This window comes from Xenia sp. Carnegie-2017, unplaced genomic scaffold (assembly GCF_021976095.1).
Source record: "Xenia sp. Carnegie-2017 unplaced genomic scaffold, XeniaSp_v1 HiC_scaffold_14, whole genome shotgun sequence".
In the NCBI taxonomy this organism is placed as follows: domain Eukaryota; kingdom Metazoa; phylum Cnidaria; class Anthozoa; order Malacalcyonacea; family Xeniidae; genus Xenia; species Xenia sp. Carnegie-2017.
In genome coordinates, this window is record NW_025813447.1 from 3,105,019 (window position 1) to 3,118,199 (window position 13,181).

At 34.2% G+C, this 13,181-nt stretch overlaps 2 protein-coding genes across 2 annotated transcripts; both read right to left on the reverse strand.

Moving 5' to 3' along the window:
* Nucleotides 1–352: 352 nt before the first annotated feature.
* LOC124434476 (transmembrane reductase CYB561D2-like) lies at nt 353–2,247 on the reverse strand. The gene is given in 4 exon segments (XM_046984376.1): nt 353–914; nt 916–948; nt 1,423–1,460; nt 2,041–2,247. Coding segments are annotated over 4 exon segments (591 nt in total). The 5' UTR covers nt 2,105–2,247; the 3' UTR covers nt 353–458.
* A 778-nt stretch (nt 2,248–3,025) lies between these two features.
* Nucleotides 3,026–9,558, reverse strand: LOC124434871. The gene is made up of 2 exons (XM_046984799.1): nt 9,417–9,558; nt 3,026–5,607 (listed from the first exon to the last, which is right to left on the reverse strand). The coding sequence occupies exons 1-2, from the start codon at nt 9,438–9,440 to the stop codon at nt 3,916–3,918; spliced, it is 1,716 nt and encodes a 571-aa protein (XP_046840755.1). The 5' UTR covers nt 9,441–9,558; the 3' UTR covers nt 3,026–3,915.
* Between the last annotated feature and the right edge of the window lie 3,623 nt (nt 9,559–13,181).

Below are 13,181 nucleotides of genomic sequence, written 5' to 3' on the forward strand. Positions count from 1 at the left end.
TATGGTAAATAATGATAGAAATGATTTTACACGCACCGTATGTATCACCTAAAAAAACTGATAGAATTTTCAAATGTCTCGGGCGTTTATGAAATATAGTATGGTAAATGTTTTCGAATCAAAATGGCTACAGTTCACTAAATTTGATATTAACTCTGATCACATCTTGTTTTCCTGTATTATATTTAGATCTGTATTATATTTATATTATATTTTGTCGTGTTACTTGACCATAAATCTAATAAGGCAAATATATCTGATTTAGGATTGCAAATATAAATGTCATGAGGTATTTTGCAAACAATGTTCGTGAAAATAAGGGGATAAAAATGAAAAACACAAAAAAAGCAGATGAAAAGAGAAAACATTTAATACTTTTCCAACACGGTGACCAGTGCTTCAAGGTATAAATTTTATTACTTTTTTATTCAACTGTAACGTTTTGATAGTTGATTATATCACTTTTTCTTAAACAAATACGCTTGTGCAATTTGGTTATTTACAAAGACTGCTAGCATTATAATACAAACAGCACATGTCCACCAACTAAGAGTATACAACCCAGTCTTCCTTACAAACCAATTTGAATAGAGACTTAGGAAAATTACCAAACAACTGAGAATGAAAAAAAGAGCTCCGGATAAAGCATGAAGTCTCTTTAATGTGACTAACTTTAATGTGTTAAATAATGGTAATTTGGGATATAGTAATCCAGTACCCATGGATGTTTGAATACATGTTAGGAACACAGTGATGGCTCCAAGAATGCCATGCCAGGATATGAAATGTGGCTTATTGCTTCGATTCTTGTTTATAAAGATGAGAAGAAATCCTCCAACAGCACAAGATGTTGCCAAAATTTGGAGGATCCAATGGCACCGAACCTTGACTGCTTGAGTTACTGTTTTTTGAAAATATTAGAATTGCCTCCAGCATGAAAAAACCAAACTAAAATTAAGATGTAAAACATTCTTAGCTCTATCAGTACTAAGGCCATATGTTAACACAAACTTTGAAAGTTGATTTCTAAAACATTAAAGTAATTAGCACTGTTATTTTATTGCATATTACACTTATCTCATTTCAATAACTTACAAAAACTGTACATTATGTAACACCATTTCACATGAGTGTGACCATACATGCCTAATTTATTATGACTAATGTGTTTATCCATGTAGAATGCCTCCCCCCCTGTTTCAATTATTTATATAATCAGGTAGGGCTGTCTAATCTTACCAGAGCAGATATGGTAATAAAAATTATCAAATCTGACCACATTGATTTACAATACATTCAAAACATCCAATATTTTTTTATTATGATCAAATCCTTTAAAAGTTGCATGCATATTTGTTTACTTGGTTATTGGTAATTGATGATAAAAATTTGATGGTATATTATCTCTTACAGTTTACTCACACCAAGTATCATCAGTGTTGGATGCCATGAAAATAGACCTGTACAATGAAAGGTAAGTAATGACATTAAGGTAGGAAAACTTATTGTGTTTCGTGTTATGCTGTCGCAAAGCAAACCCGGTAAGGTAAATGTTTCAATGATTACTGATTGTCAAAACAATTGATTAAAATGCATAATTTTGGAGTTTAAATGGCAATCCTAAATCTGTAAGTGGCTGTTTATCTACTGAAGTTTAGCACATTATTGAGTTAAACTTCATGTTACTAGACAGTTCAAACTAACCTTAGTTGAATCAAGCTTTAATCGGAGGCCCCACATCATTTGTGCTGGCAACTTTGATTGGTAACCATAAAAGTGCAATAAAAATTTGTCATGTTGCCACCCCCTCTCCCCATCTTGTAAAATCATAGTAATTAAAAACGATGGTATATCAAATATCAAATCATCAAAACAATCAAACAAAATGTTTGTCAAAGACTATTTACTAAATGTGAACAAGTTTAAGAAACTCATTTGATCAGACATAATTGAATGCCATTATTTGATTTATTGGCATTAACAATGGAAGTTGCTAATGTAAATTAGGCTTTATTATAAAAAATGTCAATGACGTCTTACTTGTTCCGGGTACAGCAAACCAACATATATATGTCACAAGCCCGAGAGCGATAACGTGTGACATAATGTAAAACATCCAACCAGCTACAGTCAACCTAGTTCGTTTGTATTGTAAAGTTTAAACGTTTAAATAGACTTTCGTAACCGGCTTTTATTCCAAACATACAATTTGATTGGATGGTACTTATGAACTTAGCAACAAACGTAATGAATCATTGAACGAGCTTCGTGATATAACTTGGAAAGGTCAAATCAACTGCAATCACATCAAAGAATCTTGCAATAAATAAATTGCAGAGGTGCAGGCACGCACTGGGTAAGATCTTATTGAAAAACCGGCCATCATATCGCAAAATTGTAAAAGAACGCGAGTTAGCCGTATTTACGACAAATAGGTGACAAAAATAGCGAAATCCTGCCGACAAACAACAAGCGTACTAGTTAAAAGTTGCATACCACCAAGATACTTTGTTATCTTAGAAGCAATATTTTATTACAATGATTGCTCAGTTCAAACCTTACATTTTACCTTTTTAAGAAGGTTTCTGACCATTTAAAAAAATTTGCTTCTATGCAATGGATAACGCTATCCATGCCTCGAGCAATCGGCCCCTGTGCTCTTCTATATTTACCTCATTGGCAATGTCATGCGTAAAACATCTGAAAAATTGTCACTCCTCCCCTTAAAAATAAACTTTTAAGAAACCATACTTTTCAAACATTGAATGTGGTTATTCGTAAATGTGGCAGGTGTTTAGATACTGTGGAATTTGTCTCGCAAATATCCTAAAGTGGATGCCTAAATCCATATCTTTTCGAAAGTACAGAGATGTCCATGAAATAAATATAAAGTTACGAAACATTGTTCCTCGAGAGATTTTAAATAATTTAAATGATAGTTTAAGAAGTCCCTGTTTGAATGCTTTGTCGTTGTATATTTCTGTCAAGTTGTTTTCGAAAAACAGTAAAGATTAATGTTGCTAAATGCTTTTCAAGTGTTTATTCTGTGACTTTCTACATTCATTACCTGATTAGTTATTTACACGAACCTTTTTGGGCTATGTAAAAAAGTGTTTGGTGTCGCTTAGCTATGCATATGTAAGGTTAACTATGTTCTTTCTATTCTCCTGTGTACTTCATGTTATTATAGCTATCCTTACCCAAGCTATATAAACTTTACTATGAAAACATTTCCAATGTTTTCAGAAAAAAGGAAGTCCGTGAAGAGACTTCCATCTTACATCTTTAGTCGTATCCACATCTTTAGCCATTTTTTCTATCTCATTGACTATGCTTATCTTTTTCGTTTCGTATTTCTCCGCCTCCTTCTGCTCGCCATCTTTTGTATGCAATTCGTAGAGCAGCTGATAAATGTCTATCAGCCATGGATGGTCTTCTGAAAACAAAATTTCGGTGATGTCCAAAGCTTCTAACAGGTTTTGCTTTGCTTCATTAAACCTTCCCGCCTTGAAAAGGCAGAAACCAAGAACTGACAAGCTTCTAGAAATTCCAGGATTGTGGTAATGATGGACAGAATTTTTTATCTTTTCCAGAGCCTGTTGGGCGTAAACCAAAGCAAGGTCGTATTTTGGGGGATCTCTTAAAGACAGGCATGCAGCCAAATTTCTCAGTGCTAAGGAAATGCTTATCTCGTCCCCAAGTTGATCGTATATAACTTTAGCATCCTCCAGATTTTTCATAGCCTCCTCATAGTCACCTTTCTTCAACAAGCAAAACCCAACGTTGAAAAGAGATTCAGCCACTAGGGAATCCTTATTCGGCGTATTTAAGTTCTTCCTTATGTCTTGGGCTTGCCGAACAAACTCAAGCCCTTTTCTTTCATTCCAAGACTTACGAAACATAATCCAATGTTATTCAGAATTTCTGCCTTTTCAGTATTGAGGTCATCTGCGGTGTATGTAGCTGCCTCCTATAAAGTTTGACAGCTTCTTCATATTTTCCTAGTTCCTGCTTGCACCATGCTTCATTGGTTAGGACACGTGCAAATTTCTTTTTCTCTTTGATGTACTGTTTATGGATTTCCTTTAAATATTTTTCTGCATCAGCATATCGAAACGTTGCAAGGTAACAGTCTGCTATTTCGAGCATGTTATCGACAAGCAGATCATAACTATTTTCATCATCTTGTTGACTGACAAGGTCTTTCACGTTGGATTTGAATAAGTTCATTGCCAATTGGAAATTACCCTGTTTTTTCGTGCATTTTGCAATTTTATATGAGACTTCGAAATAAGTGAAATCAATTCCGACTTTCTCTTCCAGACGTTTGCTTGTTTGGTACGAAACGATTGCTGATTCATATTCTTTCCTGCTTTCGTAGGCAAGTCCTGCAACTTTAGCAAGTTGTGCTGCTGTGGTCAACGTGGTTTTCTGCTCATTTTTCACTTTTTCAACAGACGTAAAGACAACAACCATTGCAGTGGCAACAACGTCGACGAGAAACATGTCATCCTTAGCCTTTTCTTTTTCCATGTAATCTAACATCTTTTGGACATCGACATCGTCAAGTTTAAACGATTGTAAGCTCTTACCACGTGGCGACAACCTTTGAAACAAAGTTTTGTCACATCTATGTTGCTTCACAACGTCGTTGTACACTGCGTTTCCATTGGTTGATTCGTTGACAAAATAATGTAACCAACTTGTAAGACCACCATTAGAAGGAATTTCTGATTCTGAAGACGAGGGAGGTGCAATTGATAAAACAGAAACTATTTCTACGTGTTTACCATCTTTTCCAAAAAGTTCCTGTGCTCTGGGAATTGCTTGTGCCAAAGGACAATTTCCACCAACGCCTCCATCGACAAATTCATCGTCGCCAATTTTGACTGGAGTGTCAAAGTAAACTGGAGCATTTGATGTTGCGAGTAAGACTTCGTAAGCTTTGTAACTCTTGTAGTAATCGCTTGCTGTATCAAACAGCACCAGATCTTTGTTTTTGCCGATTTTTCTTGCAACAGCTCCAGCAACAGGTTTCAAAGGATCCTCACCACTTAAATCACTTAAGCTGCAATCACCAAACTGATTCTGCAGGACTTTTTTTACGTTATCTTGCGAATATGCCACAAGTGGGATGCTAGACAACCCAGGTATGTGAGAAAAAAACCACTGAGAACAGGTCTTCCTAAAAATTTCTCTAGCCTTTGTGAGATACATCTGAATGCATTCATTTATGCTCATTTGTTTTCTTGTATGGTGATCTTTCCCCACTTTATTTCCGCCAACTAAACCAAACGCGATCAGGCCTCCTGTGCTGGTACCAACTATCATCTCGTACACTTCAGCTGGATGAATGGGATCCTTAACTTCTCTCAAATCGTTGATCAAACGTTCTCGAACTGCACGATCTTCCAGGAAATTTTCTTCTTTTTCATCATTTTCTTCCTTTACAAGATATTTCACAGTCTCAGGTGTTTTTAAAACAATCGTTGCCAAACGTAAAACGTCGTCGAGAATCTTCACTTCCATCACACCTCGACTTCCTCCGCCATCGAAAGACAATATGTCAATCCTCTTTTTTGTTGAATCCATTTCGACATTTAAATCCTGCGTTTGAAAGTAATAATAGTACGAGTTAAGTCTTATTTTTTTGTGAGTTCACTTTGCTCTTCCTTTATATTAGAGAGCTTAAATTAGAGATATTTTGAAATCTGTAACGTCAAGTGGAAGTAAATTTAACGATTTTGATGACGTAGCCGTGTTTGAAGTCAAAGAAGGCAAATTGGTTGTTTTTGCGCTCTTGTTTTTTAACAGAAACGTGAGAGGTAAGCGTAATTTTTTTGTTTTATTCCCTAAAATTGTGTTATGCTGACACAATATTAAAACAAAAATTCCAAACTCCATTGAAGGCAAAAGAAAGCTTAGCTTACATTTTGAGTCAGCTTAACGAAAACCTTTACATCAAAACCGCCGTCATAGATCTAGTTCCCAAACGTAACTCATGACGTTCGTGTCAGCCAAAACGTTGAAAGCTTAAGTTCATTATTGTGTTATTAGAGTCGTTACATGTGCAAGAAGCCATCAAAGAGATGGTCTCTTGATTGATGATCATTCACCATGAAAAAATTGCACATATGTATTGTTTGACTTTGAGTAGCACGATCGTCATAGAATAGCATCATTTTAAAGCTTTAATTTTTTAAAGCTTTTGTTTTACACAAGATGCAAACCTATTTAGGCGTTGCATTCTGTTATTAATGACGTTTCTTTGGCGAAGACCGGGTGGGGGTCAAGGGCGGATTATCCACTAAGCTAAGTAGGCTTAAGCCTACGGGCCCGTGCTTTCGAGAGGCCCGTTGTATCTAGACGTAATTAGGATTTGAACATTTTTGCTATTCTGGGGTAGCTAAATGTGCTTAAGTTAGATCATGTATGCTGTTAAACACCTTACAAGCAATCGAATGCAGAGAAAAAATGGCTTTCGTACTATCTACTGTTCGAATGCGCAATGCACAGAACTCATGATGTATTGGCTTTTTCCCCAAGCAAAGGAAAACTAAACATAGTGGGAGGAGTAGTTATTGCTTAAAGGCCCACAAATTCGTCTTAGCCTACAGGCCCCTTCGTAATTAGTAATCCGCCACTGGTTGGGTATTAAAACGAGCTTGTCAATTGGTCACGGGTAAAAAGTTGCGAAAATGTTTATAAAAGTAGCTAATGCTAAGTTTACAGAAACTCCTAATTTTTTGAATGCCCCACTTTAACGGACTCTTGGAACCAACAACGCGACTCTAGGGCGCCATATATAAAAAAATATTTACAGGTTATATGGTCTCATTTTACTCTCATTTTTTGCTTAAATAATTCATTATTTAGAAACAATTTATTTCTATGCCTAAATAAAACTTTAATGATTTACAAATTAGCAGTTCATTATTTAACATATAATATATTATTTGTCAATTAGGGAGTACATTACTTAACATATAATGTATATTATTTGTTAAATAGGTATGCTTTATTTAGCAAATAATGCATTATTTAACACATAATATATATGTTATTTAGCAAATAATATATTATATGTTAAATAATGAACTGCTTATTTCTAAAGGTTTATTTAGGCGTAGAAATAAATTGTTTCTAAATAATGAACTATTTCAGCAAATAACGAAAAAATGAGACCATATAACCTGTAAATATTTTTTTTTATATTTTTTTATGGCGCTCCATACGCGACCTTATAACATGAATGCTGTTAAATTTAATGATTTTGCGTAATGTGAGTTTGTTTTGCCTGTCTGAAAAATATTCATATCGATTTGGGATAATTCATTAGTAATAAGATAGGGACTTTTTTGTGGTTACAAATCCAAAAATTGTCTTAAAAATCGCAAATGGCATTGTAAATGGTTAAAAATGAAAACCTTATATTTCTTGCAACGAGCAACTAGCTAGTCTGATGCCATGCTGTCCGCGTAATTTCTCGCCATGATTAGTTTGTAAGAAGACAATATTAAAGTTTTCATATTGTAAACACGTATAGTTTACATCGTAAGAGATGGATAGATAATAAATATAACTTAACCTTACACAACCACGATTGGAAAGTTACTTTTCTTGAGCAACTATGCAACGCTATTCAAATTATATCATGAGTGTCAAGTGTTCATCAACAACATATAGTATGAATTTCATTGAGAAGTGTTCGAGAAATTTTTAAATGATTGATGCAAGCTATTATTGTTAACGTCTTTTAGAGCTTTCGTGCATGTTAGTTGCCCGTATGTTGCAGTCAAGAGTACATTCTAATTTGAATAATTATGTAGAAAAAAGATTTCCTTTGAGCCTTGCAACTTCACTCAAACTATTTTATCAAAAAATGAAGGTTAAACGGAGTTTTTCAAACCCATGGCATTCTACCTGCGATCCACAATGTTTTACCCGCAAACAGAGACCTTTAGACAGACTTTATTCCACAAATTTTGGCCAAACTTGCTCTTTATATCTTAAAGCCTTTTTCATTCTATTCGCTTTTTGCCTCATTCTCCTTTTAGCACAAAACGTCCACTAAGTTTTTTCCGACTCTTTGAGTTCACAGCAGCAAATATCAATGACTTAAATATTATTGAGGAATATATACGCAGTTGGCGAGAAATGCATGTTTCCCGTCAAACTTAATGCAATGAAGTTCAAAATTTCAATTGCATTTCGTGCAATATATTTATTTTGAAACAAATACCTTAAAATCAACCAGACACACAAGTTTACATGTTATTCAAAATTTGCTGGCTTGTTTTTGGGAATATGCAATAAAATTCTAAACGACGCTCTTTGAATATGTTGACAGCTACCTGTTGACTCGTACCTGTCAACATATTCATCAATTTTGTGCTTATAATTTAAATGAACTTGCTAATTATCACAGTACCCTTCTTAGATTAGTCTTAATAAATCACATTAAAAATTCTTACAAAGACTCTGAGATATGCTCAAGTAGATTTTATCTATTAATTCAGAGTGAACCGTCATTCCTTTATCTCTTCTGATCAATACAAAAATACTTTGCTAACTTTTCACACATACTGACATGTATGACGACATTGGAATTGATCAGAATCAAATAAAATGCGTTAGATTATAAAATTAAAAGTACAATATAGGAATATAGCATTGCTGATGTATTTTTTGCTTCAAAGATTGGTTGATGTTGATTCTGAACATGCTCTATAACTCTAGCAGACACTCACTTTTGAGAGCTACCTGTCTATTCTCCCATTATGTCATATTGTAAATGAACTTACTCCAGATAAGAAACTACACAGCTCAATTAAGGGCTCCTACTACATTCAGTATTATTATATAGAGATACTAAGATCACCCATTCAGCTGTAAGACCATTTTATGTATCATTTCACTGGTAGCAATGTTTCATCGAAAAATGTAGAGTGAGCCGAGATTCTTCCATCTCTTCTGTTCGTTACCGAAATGCTACGCTAACTATGCACACATACAAACGTCTATAAATTAATGGTGGCAGACTAAAACAAATAATGATACACATTTGAGTAGAAGGTTGAAAGTACAGTACAAGAATATAGCATTGAAGAAGTATATAAATGCTTCAAGGACTATAATGACTCTAACCAGACATATTGCAGCACTCGATCCTTTACTAAAGACGCTGTAGTAAATTCTGGTTTTTTAGTTAAAGCAGAAATGGGTTGAGTTTTATAAGTCCTGGATCATTATTTTTAACCCTCAACAGTTTAGTCCATCTGGATAGCTGACCGTTGAATATTCCGTTAGATAATTACAACATGAATGTAAAAAGTTGTACGTTTTTTAAAAAAAAGTCACTGACAATTAAACGACAGTGCCAATTACTCAATTGTATAGACAGAAGCATTACGCACCTTAGAATTCTTAGATGAAGACATCGTTTTGGTCAAAAATACGCCACCTTTCGTTTGCACCTGTATGACCTAGTAAACTGTGAGTAAAGAGATTTAGCAGATACAAACTGTTCATTTTAACACAATAACGTTAAGACAGTAAAGCTCCTCCTAAATACTGTCCTCAGCCAATTACATCGATTTACGTGACAAGGTACCCGTTAATTCATTAAATAATCTAGCACAAGTAGATGACGTATCAGATTTGACTAATTGAAACATGCCAGTGGCGGTGTCATAGTGATTTGTGTTATCTCGTGAAATTTGTTATCCACCAAGATAAAAGCGCCGACAACAGACTATTAAGAGAAGAGCCATAGAAAGACCTAGTACAAACGGCGCCTTAATGACCTAATGTTACTTACGGTTAGCCAAATTTGCTATGGGTAAAATTGGCTAAACTCTAAGGTTACAATGCTATTTTGAATATTTATCGTATAAATCATTAAGTGGAAGTACTGCAAAGAACAATGAACAAATTGTGCTCGCACATGTCGCTCCGCGCATCTTAGCCGCCATGTTGAAAGAAAGCCTTCTTCGCCAAATCATTATACGCTAGTGTGGTGAAAGTGAGAATAGAAACCCTTAATAGCCTTTAATGTAAGTTTTTGGTCTCAAACGTAATTTTTATGGTCAAAAAATGAAGGACAATGGTACATGAACAATTTATATGCCCTGAAATGCAATCTATGAGGTTTAAGATTGGATTTAAGGTGCGTTTTCATACGCTCTACAGAAGCCCATGTTTGTTGTGTTTGATGGTTTCGTGTCGGAATTGTATGTTAGGTTTAGACTGCCATAATTGATACCTCTAACACAATTTGTATTGATATGCTCTCTTTATTATACTAATCGCATTAAAGGCACAGCCACAGAGCATTATCAAGAGTTTGTCATGTCATGAATTAAACTCTAATTTTTAATGTTCTTTATTACTTCATTCTCTCTTAAAATTTTTCGATCAAAGTCAATAAGTGAATTCAGAGCATTTTACATTTTTCATTATTTTAATGGGCTTGGCAAAAGATTAAGTATAAAAACCACTGGTCATACTAATTCATTTTTGTAATTAAAAGTTAGAGGAGCTTCAAAAAATAATTGAAAGTTGAATGGTCAATAGACTAGTCGCCATTTCTGAGAATTGTTTGGTCTCATAAGTAAAAGAGAAGAAACTGATAATTATTATTTGTATGTTCAACACATGTACTTAAAAAATTACCAAAGATGATTCTTGGCATTAGAAGACTCATTCATGTACATAAGTCTAAGGTCATTTTTATTTAATAATGATGTCAAAATAAATATGAATTAACTTTATCAATCCAAGTTAACTCTATTTGTTGCATTCTGTAAAATAACCAAAGACACTCTCCTGCTGACAGTTGGATAAAGAAAGTAATTGAGGAAATTGTAGGTTGCTAAGCAGAAAAAATCACTCATTGATTCATTCTGCACTAGGTTGCACTGACAGCGTTCAGCTATTACAACTAAGTTTGTAAAGATGTTAAGATAATTGTAGACAATATAAGATAGAAATTTTTATTTGACTCATTTTCAAAATATAAACATCTTTGGTCTTTTTATTGATTAGTATGCTAACTCTTGACGTTTTAATGAGGAGAACAATAAAATTGTACATTACTGTAACGTAAAGCATTCAATAATTTCACTTGAACCAAAGTTGCCCTGGTAAAGCAAAATTGAACTTTCTGTTTATTAGCATATTTTTCAGAATTATACAATTCAGTGTATTTGAGAATCATTGTTGACATATTTTCCAAAAATGAGAACTCATTAGTTCTTAACACACTTGTAAAGTACAAATACAAATATTTAACCTTTGTTCACAAAACGTAATTTCACAAAGAGCATTTCCCCAGCATATTTTAAAAGATTTATTACAATTTCAAACATTATAGAACGCCAGGTAACATTCTAATGATTCAACTGCATGAAATAAATCCATGATATTAACCACTTGTACTGATGAAAATCTCCAACAACAACAAATGAAAGTTATAAGAGAGTACTTGTGTAGATCAAGTAGTAACTCCTTCTACTCAGCTACTCGTCACTTTACGATGACCAAATTCAGCGCTAAAATTCGCTCGTTCGTATTTTCACAACATTTAAATCAATTGCACACCGTCACTTTATAAAATATCAAAAGTAAAATTGAAATCTTCCTAAATTCTTAGCAGCTACAACAGTCTTAGATGTGGCATTACATTTTTCGCCATATAAACTCCAGCATAACTAACTCAGGAAGCTTTCTTTCAACATGGCGGCCACACCGGAAACTGGTTGATAATTTGGCACACGATGTACCCCTGAGTGAGACTTCTGCTTATTATCTATTATGTGGTAATAATGTAAACTGCGCATACGAAATAAATCATAAGGCACAAGCGTTCTATACGAGACAGTTCTGTTATCAGGTACTTAAATCTGACCCTGTTCTTCGATATCATCTCTATTAAGATGCGTAACGGCGTAAAATTTCCATGATATTGAGAAATTTAGCAATTATGCCTGTCGTTGAAAAATGAATTAGTGTCTTGGACTACGCTCAGCAGTCTCTAGATAACATGGAGGAAATTGCGGGTGATAACAATTCTGAAATCACTTCAACCCAGTCAACCATTGGTCTTTGTTTCTGGACTTTTCGCTGGACTTTTCGACAAAGCTTAAGACGTCTTTTAAAAGGCTCAGATAAGATAGAACTTTGCTGTCAGAAAATCGTCCCTGGCTATATGAAGCTTACAAGCTTCTCTCTAAAATTTTTATGAAAGACGGCGACAAGAAGAATGCGGAAATTTACAGAGAAAAAGAGGAATATAGATGATAAATGAGCAAAAATGGCCAAGAATCTATAAAAGACATTTAAAATGACGTGGGGAGACAATTTAACTTCAGCATAGATATTTTAATAATAAAAGTACACAATAGCAAATCCAGGGTAGATTGTAATACACTACCATGTATATAAAAGATAAAAGTTTCTCCACATTTTAAATGATTTTATTGAGCTTTCGACTCGTTGCTTCGGGCCTTCATCAGAATGAGGATATTTATTTACACGTGCTTTTACCTTGGAGACGTGTAGAGCATCTAATTGGATTAGTGGGTGGATTACTGTGATTGAATGTGGTGAAATGTGTTGCCATGGGTTTTGGTGTATTGTAAATATGATTGGTGTTAATAATATTAGAGCGTAGTGTTTTAGTTTTGGTGTTGTTTGTAGTTTTTTTGTCCTTTTTCTTTAGTTGTGAGTATATGATGTCGTCGACATATCTTTTCCATAGTCTGATGTTTGCGTTGTTTGTGACTGATTGTGTTGCGAGGTGTTGCATGACAGCTTCTGCAAGTTTCTACCAAGTATATATTTCCAAATTGAGATACTTTAGAGTGAATCCTTTTAGGAGGATTTTAGCTTAAAACGTTCTTTAGGAATTTCCAACCAACCAGCGTTATAATAAAAGTACTTTGAATTTATAACCACTGCTGTGTGATACATGCTGTTTGATATTGTACATACACTATTAGGTTTTTCAACATTTTGTCATAAATTGTTATTATTTTAAGTTGTTTCACTGATTTAATTAGTGTCAAAACTTCCATGAACACGTTGCAGTATGTTATGAGTGGAAAATTCTAACGAATCATACATAGAATAATTTTTAGGGGAGGGGGTTTGAATGCAATTTATGTTTGTCGTGATTCAAT

Excerpts from the sequence above, each read along its gene's own strand:
- LOC124434871 (XM_046984799.1), bottom strand. The coding sequence starts at position 9,440 with ATGTCTTCATCTAAGAATTCTAAG. Across the intron at positions 5,608-9,416 it reads CTTCATCTAAGAATTCTAAG|GATTTAAATGTCGAAATGGA; the intron begins GTGCGTAATGCT and ends TTTCAAACGCAG.